Consider the following 14,867-nt stretch of genomic DNA (forward strand, 5'->3'; position numbering starts at 1 on the left):
ACAGCTGGGCTGTGATTGGCCATTAATTAGAAACAACTAACATGGACTAATCACAGATTTACCTGCTGCATTTTGCAGCAGCAGATAATTATTGTTTACATTTGGTTCTTGAGGCTTCTCAGCTTCTCAGGAAAAAAAATCTTAAGGAAAGGATTTTTCAGAAAATATCATGGCTACACAGGGGGAGAGGGCATCCTTTGAATCTGCCAATCCCTTCTGGAATTCCAAGACAGACAGTGCTGGGAGGGGAAAGGAGAGGGGACTGACACACCTGGCAGGGAATTATCAGGGAGGAACCCGGGGTATCTGAGGCAAACCATGAAATCACACCACAACACAGAGACCCCAGCTCAGAGCCCTCAGCTCTCAGGGTCGCACTGGCAGTGTCAGTCTGCATTTCCCACATTGCTGGGGAGCGCCTTTGGATGGGCTTGGATCTGATTTTAACGGTGTGAAAACGGCACCTCCCCTCCTGGGAAGCTGAAATGGGACCTGCAGCCACTGGGGTGTGCAAAGAACAGCCCTCGAAAGGGAGGGGGGCTGCACTGAGCATCCCAGGCCCCCTCCCAGCCCCGAGGGGGTCAGCAGGGAAGGGACAGCAGAGGTGGCATTGCAGCAGCTGGGGTTGGTGGCAGGGGACAGCAGAGGGGCAGCCAAAGGGTGGCTGTGCAGGCAGGAGCCACCTCGGGGCTGGAGGCTGCAGTGCTCTGGGAACAGGGATAACTCCATGTCTCTAATTCCTCACTCGCCGTGGCCTCAGAGAGGCCACACTTGGAGCAGCAAAGCAGATTATGGCTCAAGTTCTTACTCTGTGTTCTGCAGACCTGTGACTTTAACCCTTTTCTCGCAGTTTGCAGACGCTCCTGGCAGCAAAAACCGCTGATTTCTGTGGGTTTAACCCCTGGTGCTGCCCTAGAGCTGAGAAATGACTTCCCAGTGGAAGTCCTGTCGTGCTGGCAAGATGACTGCAGGGGAGACTTCTGCCATCTGCAGCTCTGCATGTTTTCCACTTGGCAGCCTGGCCAAATATTTTGTCGGGACTATCAGGACGTTCTCCTGCTGGAAGCCAGGGAGGTCTCTGGGACAGTTTTGCATCCCCCACGTGCTCAGCCCTGCGGGGGGAGCCTGGCTGTGTGTTCCATCCCCGGGAACGTGCAGGGACCTGCCCAGAGCTGCCAGCTGGGAGCTGGGGAGGTGCCTGAGCATGCAGGGAACACCCAGAGCCCCGGGGAGTGCAGGGGCTGAGACCCCCCCAAGGAAACACAGAAATGCAGCAGGACCTGCCCCTGCCAGGCCCTGGGGTGTGCAGAGAGAGCCCAAAGAGAGGAGGAGCAGGGATGGAGAGATGATGAGAAGGGTTTGAACATTGCTGGTTGGGCCCAGGGAGGGATTGTCCCACTCTGCTCTGCCCTGGGGCAGCCTCACCTCCAGTGCTGGGGGCACTTTGGGCACCACAAGATCAGAAGGATCCAAAGCTGTTGGAGAGTGCCCAGAGGAGGGACACGGAGCTGGGGAAGGGGCTGAGGAGCAGCTGAGGGCACTTGGCTGGTTCAGCTGCAGCCCAGGAGACTGAGGGGAGGCTCCTCGGGGGCTGCAGCTCCTCCCCAGGGCAGGCACAGGGGCAGGGGCTGAGCTCTGCTCTGGGACAGGGACAGGAGCCCAGCAAGGGCTGGAGCTGGGCCAGGCCTTGGCATGGAGCTCAGGGCAAGGTTCTGCCCCCCGAGGCTGCTGGGCACTGCCCAGGCTCCCCAGGGAATGGTGCCAAGGCTGCCAGAGCTCCAGGAGCTCCCAGGGCTGCTCAGGGTGGGGTTCTTGGGGTGTCTGTGCAGGGACAGGGGCTGCACTGATCATCCCTGAGGGTCCCTTCCAGCTCAGGATGTTCCATGGTCTTTGCTTTGATAATTCTAGAGCAGCAGGAGAGGCTGAGGGAGCTGGAAAGGGGCTCAGCCTGGAGAAAAGGTGGCTCAGGCAGGACCTGGTGTCTCTGCACAACTCCCTGACAGGAGGGGACAGCCAGGGGGGTCAAGTTCTGCTCCCAGGGAACAAGCAGTGTTCAACCTCAAATTGCCCCAGGAGATGTTCAGATTGGATATGAGGAAAAATGTCTTCACTGGAAGGGCGAAAGTTGATTCCAGCTGAGGTTTTACAGCCAAAACCTGTGGCACTCTGATGCCTTGTGAAGGCTGAGCTAGAACAGAGACCAGACAGAGCTAAAGAATAAAGCAGGGATTTATTAAAAGGCCTCAATGGATGCACCTTGTGCAGCACAAGAGCCCAGCCAGGGCTGCACCCAAGATGAACCAAAATGGTCACAAAAATGGACACCTGGTCACGGGGTCTCTCTCTTTGATCAGTTCTGCTCCATTTGCATATTGCAGTTCATTGTCCAGTTCCACCCCAGCCCATGCAGTCCCATCCTGCTTGTTTTTCTCTCTCCAGCCCACGTTGTTTGTGCTCTTGGGCCTGAGATTTGGATCATTTGTCCTTGGTGCCCAGCTGGAGCAGGAATCGTTTTGTCTCCCTGCTCTGTGCACAGAGCTCACCATCCCCTCATGTGAACCCAGACCCACCCACTAAAGCAGCACAGAATGTCAAAAATAGAAAAGCTCAAACCTGAGGTGCCACCTCCATGAAACAGCGATGGCAGGTGACAGGGGCACTGTTCTTCAGGTGGCTTTAGGAGCAGCACCCAGGAGCTACAGGCACTCAGGGGCTGTGGTGTGTCCTGGAGGGCAGCAGGAGAGAGCCCACCGTGGGTAGCACGGGATCCCTGTGGGTCCTTTTTTCAGGAAAGCCTGAAAAATCTGCTGCTGCTGCTGCTGTTGCCAAGTGCTAAAACTGCCCTGGCACAGCCCCTGAGCCCAAATTCCAGTCCCCTGCAGTCCCTGCTGTGTTTAACTTGGATTCCATCAAAAATGAGGCCCGTGGGGTCAGGCTGGGGCTCAGAGCTCTTCCCCAGAGATAAACCTTGACCTGATGGAACAACTCCCAGGCTGGAGCAGCTGGAGGAGCAGAAACCCCTGTGGTGCTGTTTGTAGGGGCTGCCAGGGCTGCTGTGGGGCTGAGCAGCCCCTTGGGAGGGTCAGGGAGCACCTGGGGCCAAAAAGGGACCAAGCTGTGAGATGTGGCACCAAGATAACCCCAATAACCCAAATATGGTTATAGGGTGGTGTCAATTCCCCGTTTTACACAAGAAAAAAAGAACCTTGAGGCTTTCATTCCTAAAATAACACAGCCCAGAAATGCTGTTGGGGTGGTGCAGCTGTGGGGTCCTGCTCCTACTGTTTTCCCACTGCTTCCCTACTGTTTTCCCACTGCTTTCTCACTGTTCCCACTGTTCCCAGTGCTCCCACTGGGGTGCTGCTCTCACTTCTCCACTGGTCTCCACTGCTCCCAGTTCTCCCATGTCTGAATTATGTCAGTGGAAGGCCTGGCAGGGGGTGCACTAAAAGTATTTCCTTCCCCCGGGGCAAGCTGGAAACAGAAATCTCTGTTTGTATTTATTTCTCCCTCAGAAAAAAAAAAAAAAAAAAAAAAAAAAAAGGGAAAAGGACACCTGAGCTCATAATTTGCAAAAGTTGGATGAGAAACCTGGAAGCCGCAGGGTCCTGCATCTTTAAAAGCAGTTAAATTCCTCTTCCCTGCACTAGGAGGCACCTTGAACCTTCCTCTTGGCCCCGAGCATCGCCCATCTGCTTCCTATTACCTTCCCCTGCGCTGCTGGAGCCGGCCCAGCAGCCGGGGAGTTCTGTCTGCAGCTGGGAGCAGCTCTCATCTGCCCCGCTCCTTCTTCTCTCCTCGCTTCATCCCAGCTGGAATTTCACCCCTTTCCCAGCCCCTTCCTTCCCGGCGCTGTTTGGGGTGGCAGGAGGTGAGCTGGCTGCTCTGGTGGCGTTGTCCCCTTGGTGTCATTCGGGTTCACTCGGCCAAAGCCACCCTTGGCACTGGGAGCCGGGAGCGTCAGCCCGGGCCGAGGCTGCCAAGGACAGCGAATTCCTTGGGAAGGAGCAGATCGGAAGCAGCCCAAGCGAGGGAGGCACGAGACTGGAAAGGTCACGCCGTGTCTCTGAGCTGTCCCCAAGCTGTCCCCGAGTGTAGGAGCATCGGGGGGTAGCACGGTCGGACGGATGGAGACGAGAGATCTCTGAAGCCAGGTGGTGGAACTTGGGGTTTATTGCAAAGGGCCTGGGTGCAGGGCCCTGCTGGGAGCTGCCAAACACAGCTCGGAGCAGGCCCCAAAGAGGGAGAGAGAGATAAAGAGAGTGGTAAAGAGAGAACGAGAGAGTAAAAGAGAGGATCAGAGGGTGAGGTTCCCGTTACAATACAATAAATCTTCTTCTGGTCTTGGAATTTGAGGTTCATTGCAAAGGGCCTGGGTGCGGGGCCCTGTGGGGAGCTGCCAGCCACAGCTCGGAGCAGGCCTGAGAGAGGAGAGAGGTAAAGAGAGAGAAGGCAAGAGTGTGGTAAAGAGATGAGAGAGTGAGGAAGAGTAAAGAGGGTAAAGAGAGAGTAAAAGAGGACGAGGTTCCTGTTACAATACAATAAATCTTCTTTTGGTTGTGGAACTTGGGGTTTATTGCAAAGGGCCTGGGTGCAGGGCCCTGCTGGGAGCTGCCAGCCACAGCTCAGAGCAGGCTGAGAAAAGAGAGAGGTAGAGAGGATGAGAGGGCAAGAGAGTAAGAGGATAAGAGTGTAAGGCAGTAAAAAAGGTAAGAGAGTAAAAGGCAAGAGAGCGAGGTTCCTGTCACAATACAATAAATCTTCTCCTGTGTTGAATATTCTAATTCTCACTAACCAATCTAGTGCAAGATACAAATTCTATAGCATTTACATGCAGCCTATAAGAATCATTACATTACCATACTGTGTTACATTTTAAACCTTAAAAACTCCTCTTTGGGCCCCTCCTGCCAAGCTGTAGGGTCTGCTCTGACCCTTGGGCCTGTCTGCAAGCAGAGGGTGTTGTTTGATCAAAAGGGGATTACCTTCAGCCAGCCACACCGTTGTTTTCCAGTTGTTCAGTAACTGAGGGATCTCAAAGCTTGCTTGCGTTTCAATCTCGCTTATAGTTTCTATATTCTCAAAATCTTTTGCCAGGGAATCATATTTATAAGGCTTTCCTGTTTCATCTACCCCAACACCCGAGCTGTCCCCAGGCTGTCCCCAAGCTGTCCCCGAGCTGTCCCAGCCCAGCCCGTGGCGCCCACGTGTCCCGCTGGGGCTCTGTGATCCTCGGGATCATCCTGTGAGCTGCACAGTGAGGTTACAGAAAACTTGGTAGGGAATGGAAACACCAGAGTTCCTCTGGATCCTTGTCCTTCCTCCGGGTGCTCCTTCTGCTCCTCAGAGCTGGATCCACCCATGAGGAAAGGAGCAGGATCCATCCATGGAGAGAGGAGCAAGGATTAATCTGTAAGGAGAGCACCTTCCTCCTGCTCCTCAGAGCTGGATCTACTTATGGGGAGAGGTGCAAGGATTCACCCATGGGGAGAACACCTTCCTCCAGGTGCTCCTTGGAGCTGGATCTACCCGTGGGGAAAGGAGCAGGAATCATCTGTGAGGAGAACACCATCCTCTGGGTGCTCCTTGGAGCTGGATCTACCTATGGAGAGAGGTGCAAGGATTCACCCGTGAGGAGAACACCTTCCTCCAGGAGCTCCTCCTGCTCCTTGGAGCCTGATCCACCCACGAGGAGAGGAGCAGGATTCACCCGTGGGGAAAACACCTTCCTCCAGGTAGATCCTGCTCCTCCTGTGGGGAGAGGAGCAAGGATTCACCTGTGAGGAGAACACCTTCTTTCAGGTGCTCCTTGGAGCCTGATCCACCCACGGGGAGAGGAGCTGGATCCACCTGTGAAGAGAACACCTTCCCCAGGTGCTCCTCCTGCTCCTCGGGCTCTGGGAATGAAGCCCCGGATGCTGAGCAGCCGGGAAGGGCAGGGGGGACACGGGGAGGGTCATGGACACGAGGAGGGAGGACGGGAGGCCTGGAGGAAAAGGGTTTGACAGCTGGAAAACAGGGAAAATCAGTCGTGTGAAGCCCAGGGGAAAATACACTTGTCTTGGTTTGGAAAGACAGGAGTCTGCTAAGGAAGGCAGGAGCCTCCCCTGAAATGGAGAATGTGAACCCTCCCCACCCCTCCGAGGTGCTATCAATTTTAAATTAAGGGGCTCTCAGGCAAAAATATGGGAGCAGGAAATAACAGTTCTTTAATAGGAAAAGGAAAAAAAATAAAAGGATAAAATAAACAATGCAGTACACTAGAACAACACTGACAGAGTCAGAACCCAACCTGACACCCTGTGGGGCAGGGTGTTGGCAGCAGTCCCATTGGAATTGTGGCTGCAGCCCTCCTGCAGTGTCAGGGGTGGTTCTGCTGGAGCAGGGATCCTGTAGAGAAGGATGTCTTGGCTCCTCCCTCTGGGCTCACATCTCCCAATGGGATGCTGTAGTTCTTATCAGCCATGCAGTGACATTCAACAGCCTCTTATCAGCAGATGTCCCCTCCCTAGAGAGGTGTGATTGTGGTCACTCAAAGAGAGAGATAAGGCAAACTGCCCCCTTGACAAAAGATAATCTACCATACAGATGGCAGTTGCAAACATCTTGCCTTGCAATCTTCAACAACACTTTAGCGGGGCTCCATGGGTTTTGGAGCCATGGCAGGATTGAAAAGCTGGAATCACAAGCTTTGGGAGATGCTGATTTAGGAGAGGGCTTTGCTTGCAACTTCTCCCTTTTCCAGCACAATTCCCTCAGCCCCTACGTGCTTTGCCTGGCCCTGGCTGTGCCCTCGCTGTGGCACCACAGGGTGATGCTGTCACTGGATCTCAGCATCCTCTTTTTGGGGTGGAACAGGGCAGAATTCCTGCCCCAACCCTCTTCCCCCCCACTCCCTGATTCCCCTTACCTGTCCCAGGGAAAAGGAGTGGCCCAAGGTGCGAGTTGTCCCTCTCATTCTCAGGGCCACGCACAGGATGTTCAGTTTTGGAGGCCACCTCATGTTGTGTCCAGGCTTTGCAGAGGAAAACCTGACAAGAGGCCCCAGATGGGACTGGGGAATCCAGGGAGGCCTCAGCGAGGATCTTTGGCCATTCTTAACTGTAAATAAGCAGTGAAAATTCTTAATATTTAAATTATGTAACTCCAAATTGTGTTTAAAGCTGCGTGTTTCATCTCCAACTGTTTCTGACTAGTAGAGGAAAATAACTTTAATTTAGGTTAATGGCTTTAAGCTGAAGGAGGGGAGATTTAGATGAAATTTTAGGAAGAAATCCTTCCCTGTGAGGTTGCCCAGAGCAGCTGTGGCTGCCCCTGGATCCCTGGAAGTGTCCCAGGCCAGGTTGGATGGGGTTTGGAGCACCCTGGGCTAGTGGAAAGTGTCCCTGCCCCTGTGGAAGAAGATGAGCTTTAAGGTCCTTCCCAACCCAAACCATTCTGTGACTTCCATAATAAATTTGGGGCAGGAATCATCTCCAGGATTTCCCCTTGTACCTCCCCTACACCACCTCTGGGCTGCGCTGGGTGTCCTTCCTGCAGCACAAATACCATTCATGGCACAGTAAAGATGGGAAAACAGGAGCAGAAGTTCACTTTCAGGGATTCAGATTCCCATAAGGACATGGAGGTGAGTGGGGCAGATTCCCAGGAGGACCCAGCTCCCCTGCCCTGGGCTGTTTGAACCAGCCCAGAGCACAGCAAGGCAGGGGTTAAGCGTTTCCCTACTGGATGAGGACCACACACAGGCCCTGGCTGCTGACACCTTGCAAAGAGCACCCTCCTCCCATCTCCAGCCTCTTCCCATGCTCAGGAGCTCATCCCGGGGAGCTCATCCTGCCTTTCCAGGGAGCTCATCCCACCATTCCCAGGGAGCTCATCCTGCCTTTCATGGGGAGCTCATCCTGCCATTCCAGGGGAGCTCATCCCATCTTTTCCGGGGAGCTCATTCTGGGGAGCTCATCCTGTCTTTCCTGGGAGCTCATCCCAGGGAACTCATCCTGCCATTCCCGGGAGCTCATCTTGCCATTCCCAGGGATCTCATCCTGCCTTTCCTGGGGTGCTTATCCCACCTTTCATGGGGAGCTCATCCCATCTTTTCCGGGGAGCTCATCCTGCCATTCCCAGGGAGCTTATCCTGCCTTCCCAGGAACTCATCCTGCCATTCCTGGGGAGTTCATCCCTCCTTTCCCGAGAGCTCATCCTGCCTTTCCCAGGGAGCTCATCCCGTCATTCCTGGGAGCTCATCCTGCCTTTTATGGGGATCTCATCCTGCCATTCCCAGCAGCTCATCCCTCCTTTCCCAGGAATCTCCTCCTGCCTTTCCCAGCCCTGCACCAGCCCATGGGATCTGCCACTCCTGCAGGGAGGTTTGGGTTTGGCTGCTGGGTCATGCCCTGCAGCATCACCGCTGGGATATTTGGGATTCTCTGGGATGTGCTGCACTCATCCCATACTCATGGAGTGGGTGGGCAAGAGGAAAACCCCACAGGCTTTTGTGCAAGTCCTCAGCACGATTCGAGTTTGAGGTAATTGCCTCAGACTCAGTGGAAATTCTCTGCAAGCCAGGAATCTTTCGCCAGAGCAATTAGCAGAGCGTTTTAAAGAACAAATGCGGTTGGAATCTCGGGATCCATTTGTGGATGGGGTTGAGGGTGAGTTCCCTGAATGAGTTCTTTGTTTTCCATCACTTTTTTAGGTTCAGCCAGTACGCTTCGAGAGCAAGAGCTCTTCCCACAGTGCAGCGACAGTCCTTAAAGTGTGTTTGAAATCCAGAGAAGCCCCAGAGAGGATTTCTGGGTTGCTGCTCACCACCCCCTGCCAGTGCTGTTATTTCCTGCTCTCTTTAAGGGATCAGGTGACCCAGGGCACTCTTGGGGCTGCTTTTCCCTGAGGGTGCTACCACAGGATAAAGGATTCCCATTGGTCCTGAGCTCCTTTCTGCAGGTACCAGCTGGGAGAACCCCCGGAAGTGCAGTGCAGAGCTGATGGGATTAATCCATCCTCAAACCCTTCCCATCCTTTTCTCCTCTTTTCCTCCCCTTCCATCCCACTCCTGCCTTCTCCAGGACCCTGCTTTCCTCATTTCCCTGCCTGCCTCGAGTCCTTCTCCTCCCTCCCTTTGCTCATCCCCCTCTCCCCTGTGGCTGTGTTCACAGGGGTCTTAGGATGAGGGAAGAGATGAGGATCTGACTCCATGTTTCAGGAGGCTTGATTTATTACTTTATGATATATATTACATTAAAACTATACTAAAAGAATAGAAGAAAGGATTTCATCAGAAGGCTAGCGAAGAATAGCAAAAAAAGGAATGAATAACAAAGGCATGTGGCTTGGACTCTCTGTCCAAGCCAGCTGGACTGTGATTGGCCATTAATTAGAAGCATCTAACATGGGCGAATCACAGATGCACCTGTTGCATTCCACAGCAGCAGATAACCATTGTTTACATTTTGTTCTTGAGGCCTCTCAGCTTCTCAGGAGAAAAAAAATCTTAAAGAAAGGATTTTTCATAAAAGATGTCTGTGACACTCCTCCGCAGGGGCGATGCCGGGGCTGGGGACGAGCCCGTGCTGACCCCGCCGTGCTGGCCTGGCACTGCCACCACCTCCGGCCTCGGGAGAGCACAGAGCAGCCAAGGATGCCTGCGGAGGGACCCGGGACTCCTCTCTGGACATAAGGGGTGGCCGAGGGAGAGACATGTGGGGACAGCGCCCTCCCAGCCGGCACAGATCTCCCTGCTCCGACACGAGCGGCGCTGACCATGGCCACAGCTTGGAGGCTCCTCACCTGGACCATCACCCTCGGCCTGGCAGGGTGCACCTTCCCCGGCTTCCCCTTCCAGTCACAAGGTAGGGATGGGATGGGATGGGATGGGATGGGATGGGATGGGATGGGATGGGATGGTGTAGTGTATAAGAGCCTGAAAGAGAGATGCAGGACTCCAGGCAGCTCTTCAACATGCAGTTTATTGTATAGGTTACAGCAGTCCGGGGTCATGGGTGACAGAGCTGTGCCTACAGCTGTCAGCTCCAGCTGCAGGCAGGCCTGGAGACCCACATCCCTCATTCAGCCTCTTACTAATGGTGCCTCACGTTGGGTGCCACTGTAAGAACCTAAATGAGGGATGTGGGACTCCAGGGGCTCTTCAACATGCAGTTTATTCCATCCAAGACGTTCCAGCAGTCCAGGGTTGTGGGCAACAGAGCCTGTGCCTATAGCTGTCAGCTCCAGCTGCAGGCAGGACTGGGGACCCTTTGGTTTTGGTTATATTGCATTAGATACTTTACTGAGCATTTTAATACAGTAGAACCATCTATACCTTAACTATTATCTATAGCCTATCATAACTACTATAATTACCAGATTAATGTTACTATGCTCCAATCACTAAAAGTTAGTACATTACAGTTTAAGCTAGAAATTGTTTTTCAGTTTTCTTGCAGTAGAAAATTCTGAGACTTTTTTTCTACTTGCAACATTTGCTGACTTGTTTGCCTGTACTATCTTTCTACTTGGTAAAAACATCTTGTTTGAGGTGGGTCTATCCTTTGCTCTAAGCCATAAAAACCCCTTCTAACTAACACACCCTTTGCCTTCTTGGTTATACAGTCAGACTGGCTCAGCAGCTCTTTTCTTCTATATCAAAACTTGCTTCTATCTCTATTCATTCTTCAGATTCTACATTCAAAAATCTTTCTGCAAAGCACACATATCTGTGAGACTTTCTTGTCAAACTTTCATCCTTCCCAGCAGTAGTGGTTTTGGTTGTGTCCAGAGTGACTTCCCTGAGGAGATGCAGTGTCCAGCCCCGCAGTGCCACCAGCTTCTCACACACCACCCCACCCTCAGCTCTGGACACGTTTTTCCTCCTGGAAGCGCCTTTCAGGTCAGGATCAGAGCCTCCAACCCCTAGTCCCAGGTGCTTTGTAGCCACAGTGAGCACAAACCACCCTCTGATTCACTCTTTTCCAAGCCCACGTGGACTGCAAAGAGGCAAAAAGGAAAACAAAACACTTCTGACAGCAAATTTTTCCAAGCCTGAAGTCATTTCTCAGTGCAAAAAGTCACCCTTGTTTGCCCAGCCCCATCACAGGGAGGTGCTGGGATGGAGGAAAAGCTGGAGCATGGGAAGTTAAAACCCTAATAATTAATTCTGACCATTCAGAGGTGCCAGGAGTGTTTATGGTCAGGAAAGATGGGAGCTCAGCCATTCCTGGTGGCCAAGGAAACCACTCTGTCAGGCTCCCACACTGGAAAACAGAGGAAAAGGAAACTTTCCAGTGCTGCCCTGTGGTGAGAGTGCAGTTTGGAGCTGGCTGAGCTTCTGATGGCTGGGAAAGCTCTGAAGGTGGGGGCTGGCAAAATTCAGCCACCCTGGAGCAGCCAGGCCCCTCCTGCTGGCTTAGGAAACAACAACAAGTGGGATGCAAAAAGCACAGAAAGACTTTTCCAGAGGGAACAGAGGGAAAATCTCCTCCCATGAGGGCTCAGGATGCTCAAACCCTCCAGGCATGAGGGGTTCAGGAGGACACTCAGTGAGGAGGAGCTGTCCTGCTCCAGCACATGGATATTTCCCATTTCAGCCCAAGCCTCTGGGGCTGAGGGCTGTCAGACAGAGCCAGATTGTGAGTTCCTTTGCTTCTTTTCTGCCTCTGTCAGGGTTGAGATTGAAAGCACTCAAGACAGTATTTCTTGTTCAGACTCAGATGTTTATCAGTTCTTATCTATGTCACAGTCTCACAAACCCTGAGTTCTACAGCACTTCACTCTAACAAACTAAAAAATGGAGCCCCATCTCTCTATCTACAAGGCCTTTTAAGGATAAACTATCCAATTAAGAAATGACACCTAAATTATTTTTAATTTTAACCCAATAACCAACCACCCATGGCCCACAATGTGGACTTTTTTATCCAATTACACAAGACCACCCAAATCCATGGAGAAGAAGGTGAAGAAGGAGAAGAAGGTGAAGAAGAAGAAGAAGGTGACGAAGAAGAAGAAGAAGAAGAAGAAGAAGAAGAAGAAGAAGAAGAAGAAGAAGAAGAAGAAGAAGAAGAAGAAGAAGAAGAAGAAGAAGAAGAAGAAGAAGAAGAAGAAGAAGAAGAAGAAGAAGAAGAAGAAGAAGAAGAAGAAGAAGAAGAAGAAGAAGAAGAAGAAGAAGAAGAAGAAGAAGAAGAAGAAGAAGAAGAAGAAGAAGAAGAAGAAGAAGAAGAAGAAGAAGAAGAAGAAGAAGAAGAAGAAGAAGAAGAAGAAGAAGAAGGAGGACAGGAAGGACAAGAAGAAGAAGGTGGTGAAGAAAAACCATCCTGCACCCTAAAACCTCCATCTTGCTTTATACATATTCCTGTATTCTAAAACCTTCAACTCCAAGTTTCCCACCCTGTGATATCACACATTTCTATTCAAACTCCACACCCACAATCCCAGTTCTGTCATTCCATTTTGGAAGCTTCTCCACAGCCTCAGGTCAATGCAGTGTTCTCTTGGGGGTCAGTGCCTGCCAGCACAGAAAGTCTGAAATTCTCAGCAGCCAGGGTTCCAACACCAGATCTTTGCTCAGATCCAATCTGGCAGTCCCTGGGACATTTTCCTTTGAAAAGGAGGAGTTTCTGCTGAGGTTGCAGGGTGCCAGTTTGTTTGGCAGCCTGCAGAGATGCATTGCTGTGCCAGCACAGGTGGAGGGGCTGGGGACAGTGCCCTTGTCACAGCACAGCCTGGGTGGCACCACACAGGGCCCCAAAAGGAGCTGCTAAACCAGGCTGAGGTGATAAAAACCAATCCAGAGAGCTGGGAAGGCAGGGTGGGGTCACAGACAGAGACCTGGCTGGGGAATTGGGACGTCTGACTTCTCCTCCTGCTCATTTTCAGCATCACTGGAGGAATTCTGGTTTCTCTCTTATTTTGATGTCAGGATTGGCATTTCAAAGACTCTGTGCCCCTGCAGCTCTGATTGCAGGCGAGGTTGGGGTGGTGCTGTTGTTTTGTGTTCTCAGAGCCAGCAGCTCCCTGTGGCAGCTGCAGATGTCCTGAGGAACCCATAGGGAGAAAATGAAATAAAATTTTCCCCTGAGTCATTGTCACCCCAAGGCTCCTTCTGCCTCCTTTTGAAGAGACTTCATTGCTGGGTCTGTTCCTGGAAGGATCCAGGTCAAAAAAAAAAACTCTCCAAAGCTCAGAGCTGGACTCTGCAAAACTGGGATTCCCTCTTCCCAGTGGAGATTAAAGGATTTGAGACACTGCAGGTCCAGAGCCACAATCAGGGTGTCCTGAAGGGCCCTTTGGGCCAGGCTCTTCCTCTCCATCACCTGCAGAGGAAAAAGATGCATTCCAAAAACTGCTGTCCCAAGGCTCTGCAAGCTGCAGCATTTGGGGCATTTTCCAGGATCCTGCAGGCTGGGCAGAGCCTTGGGATCCCAATTTTTGGAATGCCATGGCAGGACCATGATCCTCCACCTGCACTGCACTCAAGCTGGCATTGCTGGATGTCCAACTCCCTTTTCAGGATGAGTGTTGGTTTTGAAAGACAAGTGTCTGCTAAGGAAGGCAGGAGCCTTCCCTGAAATGGAAAATGTAAATCCCCTTCCTCCAAATTGCTATAAATTTTAAATGAAGGGGCTCTCAGGCAAAAATATGGGAGCAGGAATAACAGTTCTTTAATAGGGAAGAAAATAAAAAGATAAAATAAGCAATGCAGTAAACTAAAACAACACTGCCAGAGTCAGAACACAACCTGACACCCTGTGGGTCAGGGTGCTGGCAGCAGTCCCATTGGAATTGTGGCTGCAGCCCTCCTGCAGTGTCAGGGGTGGTTCTGCTGGAGCAGGGATCCTGGAGAAAGGTGGAGTCTCTGCCTCTGAAGATCCAGGGGAAGAGACAGCTGCTGTTCCTCTGGGAAATCCAGTGGAGAATCTCAGATTATATCCAGGTAGGAATGCTTGGCTTCTCCCTCTGGGCTCACATCTCCCAGTGGGATGCTGTCGTTCTTAACAGCCATGCAGGGACATTCAACAGCTGTTATCAGCAGATGTCTGCCCAGAGGGAGGAGTGGGTGTGGAAGAGATAAGGAAATCTGCCCACTGAACAGAAGACAACTGCCATACAGATGGCAAATAGAATACAATTTCCTTGACAATCTAGGACACCCAGGATCCTGCAGGCTGGGCAGAGCCTTGGGATCCCAATTTTTGGAATGCCACGGCAGGACCATGACCCTCCCCCTGCACTGCACTCGGGCTGGCATTGCTGGGCGTCCAACTCCCTTTGCAGGCTGCCATTCCCATGCATGTCCTTCCCTCCCCAGAGGAATTCCTCTCCAGCTTGGATCACTATGAGATCGCCTTCCCCATCCAAGTGGACCAGAACGGCGATTTCCTCACCTTCGACATGCGCCGCCAGCTGAAGCCGCGGCCGCGGCGCTCACTGCCCTACGAGCCCTCGGAACAGCAGGTCTTCTACAAAGTCTCTGCCCACCACACCCAGTTCCTGCTCAACCTCACCCTGCACTCCAACCTGCTGGCCGAGCACTTCACCGTGGAGTACTGGAAGCGGGATGGAATGGACTGGCAGCACGACTTCCACGAGGACTGCCACTACGCTGGGCACCTGCAGGACCAGTACCTCAGCTCCAAGGTGGCCATCAGCAACTGCAACGGGCTGGTGAGTCTGCCTTGGCTTGGCTTGATGGGGGCAGTGCCAGCTGCTTTGGTCCTCCAGCAGGTGGATCCATGTGGTGGGAAAAGCTTGGGGTTGGTGGCAAGCTTTATATTTAATATATTTTTTTAAACCCCACTTATTTCTGTATTTCTATATTTCTATATTTCTATATTTCTATATTTCTATATTTCTATATTTCTATATTATATTTT

At 52.1% G+C, this 14,867-nt stretch overlaps 1 protein-coding gene across 2 annotated transcripts in view; it reads left to right on the top strand.

The window, feature by feature from the left end:
- The window catches only part of ADAMTS10 (ADAM metallopeptidase with thrombospondin type 1 motif 10), an 81,278-nt gene that overhangs the window by 7,930 nt on the left and 58,481 nt on the right, over positions 1 to 14,867 (top strand). For both annotated transcript variants that reach the window (XM_005429493.2, XM_031064043.1), the window contains exons 2-3: positions 9,539 to 9,848; positions 14,303 to 14,658. In XM_005429493.2, coding sequence (XP_005429550.1) covers positions 9,761 to 9,848; positions 14,303 to 14,658 — 444 coding nt within the window. In that variant the 5' untranslated portion in view covers positions 9,539 to 9,760. The remainder of the gene's footprint in view (positions 1 to 9,538; positions 9,849 to 14,302; positions 14,659 to 14,867) is intronic.

This window comes from Geospiza fortis, unplaced genomic scaffold (genome assembly GCF_000277835.1).
Source record: "Geospiza fortis unplaced genomic scaffold, GeoFor_1.0 scaffold80, whole genome shotgun sequence".
Classification (NCBI taxonomy): Eukaryota; Metazoa; Chordata; class Aves; order Passeriformes; family Thraupidae; genus Geospiza; species Geospiza fortis.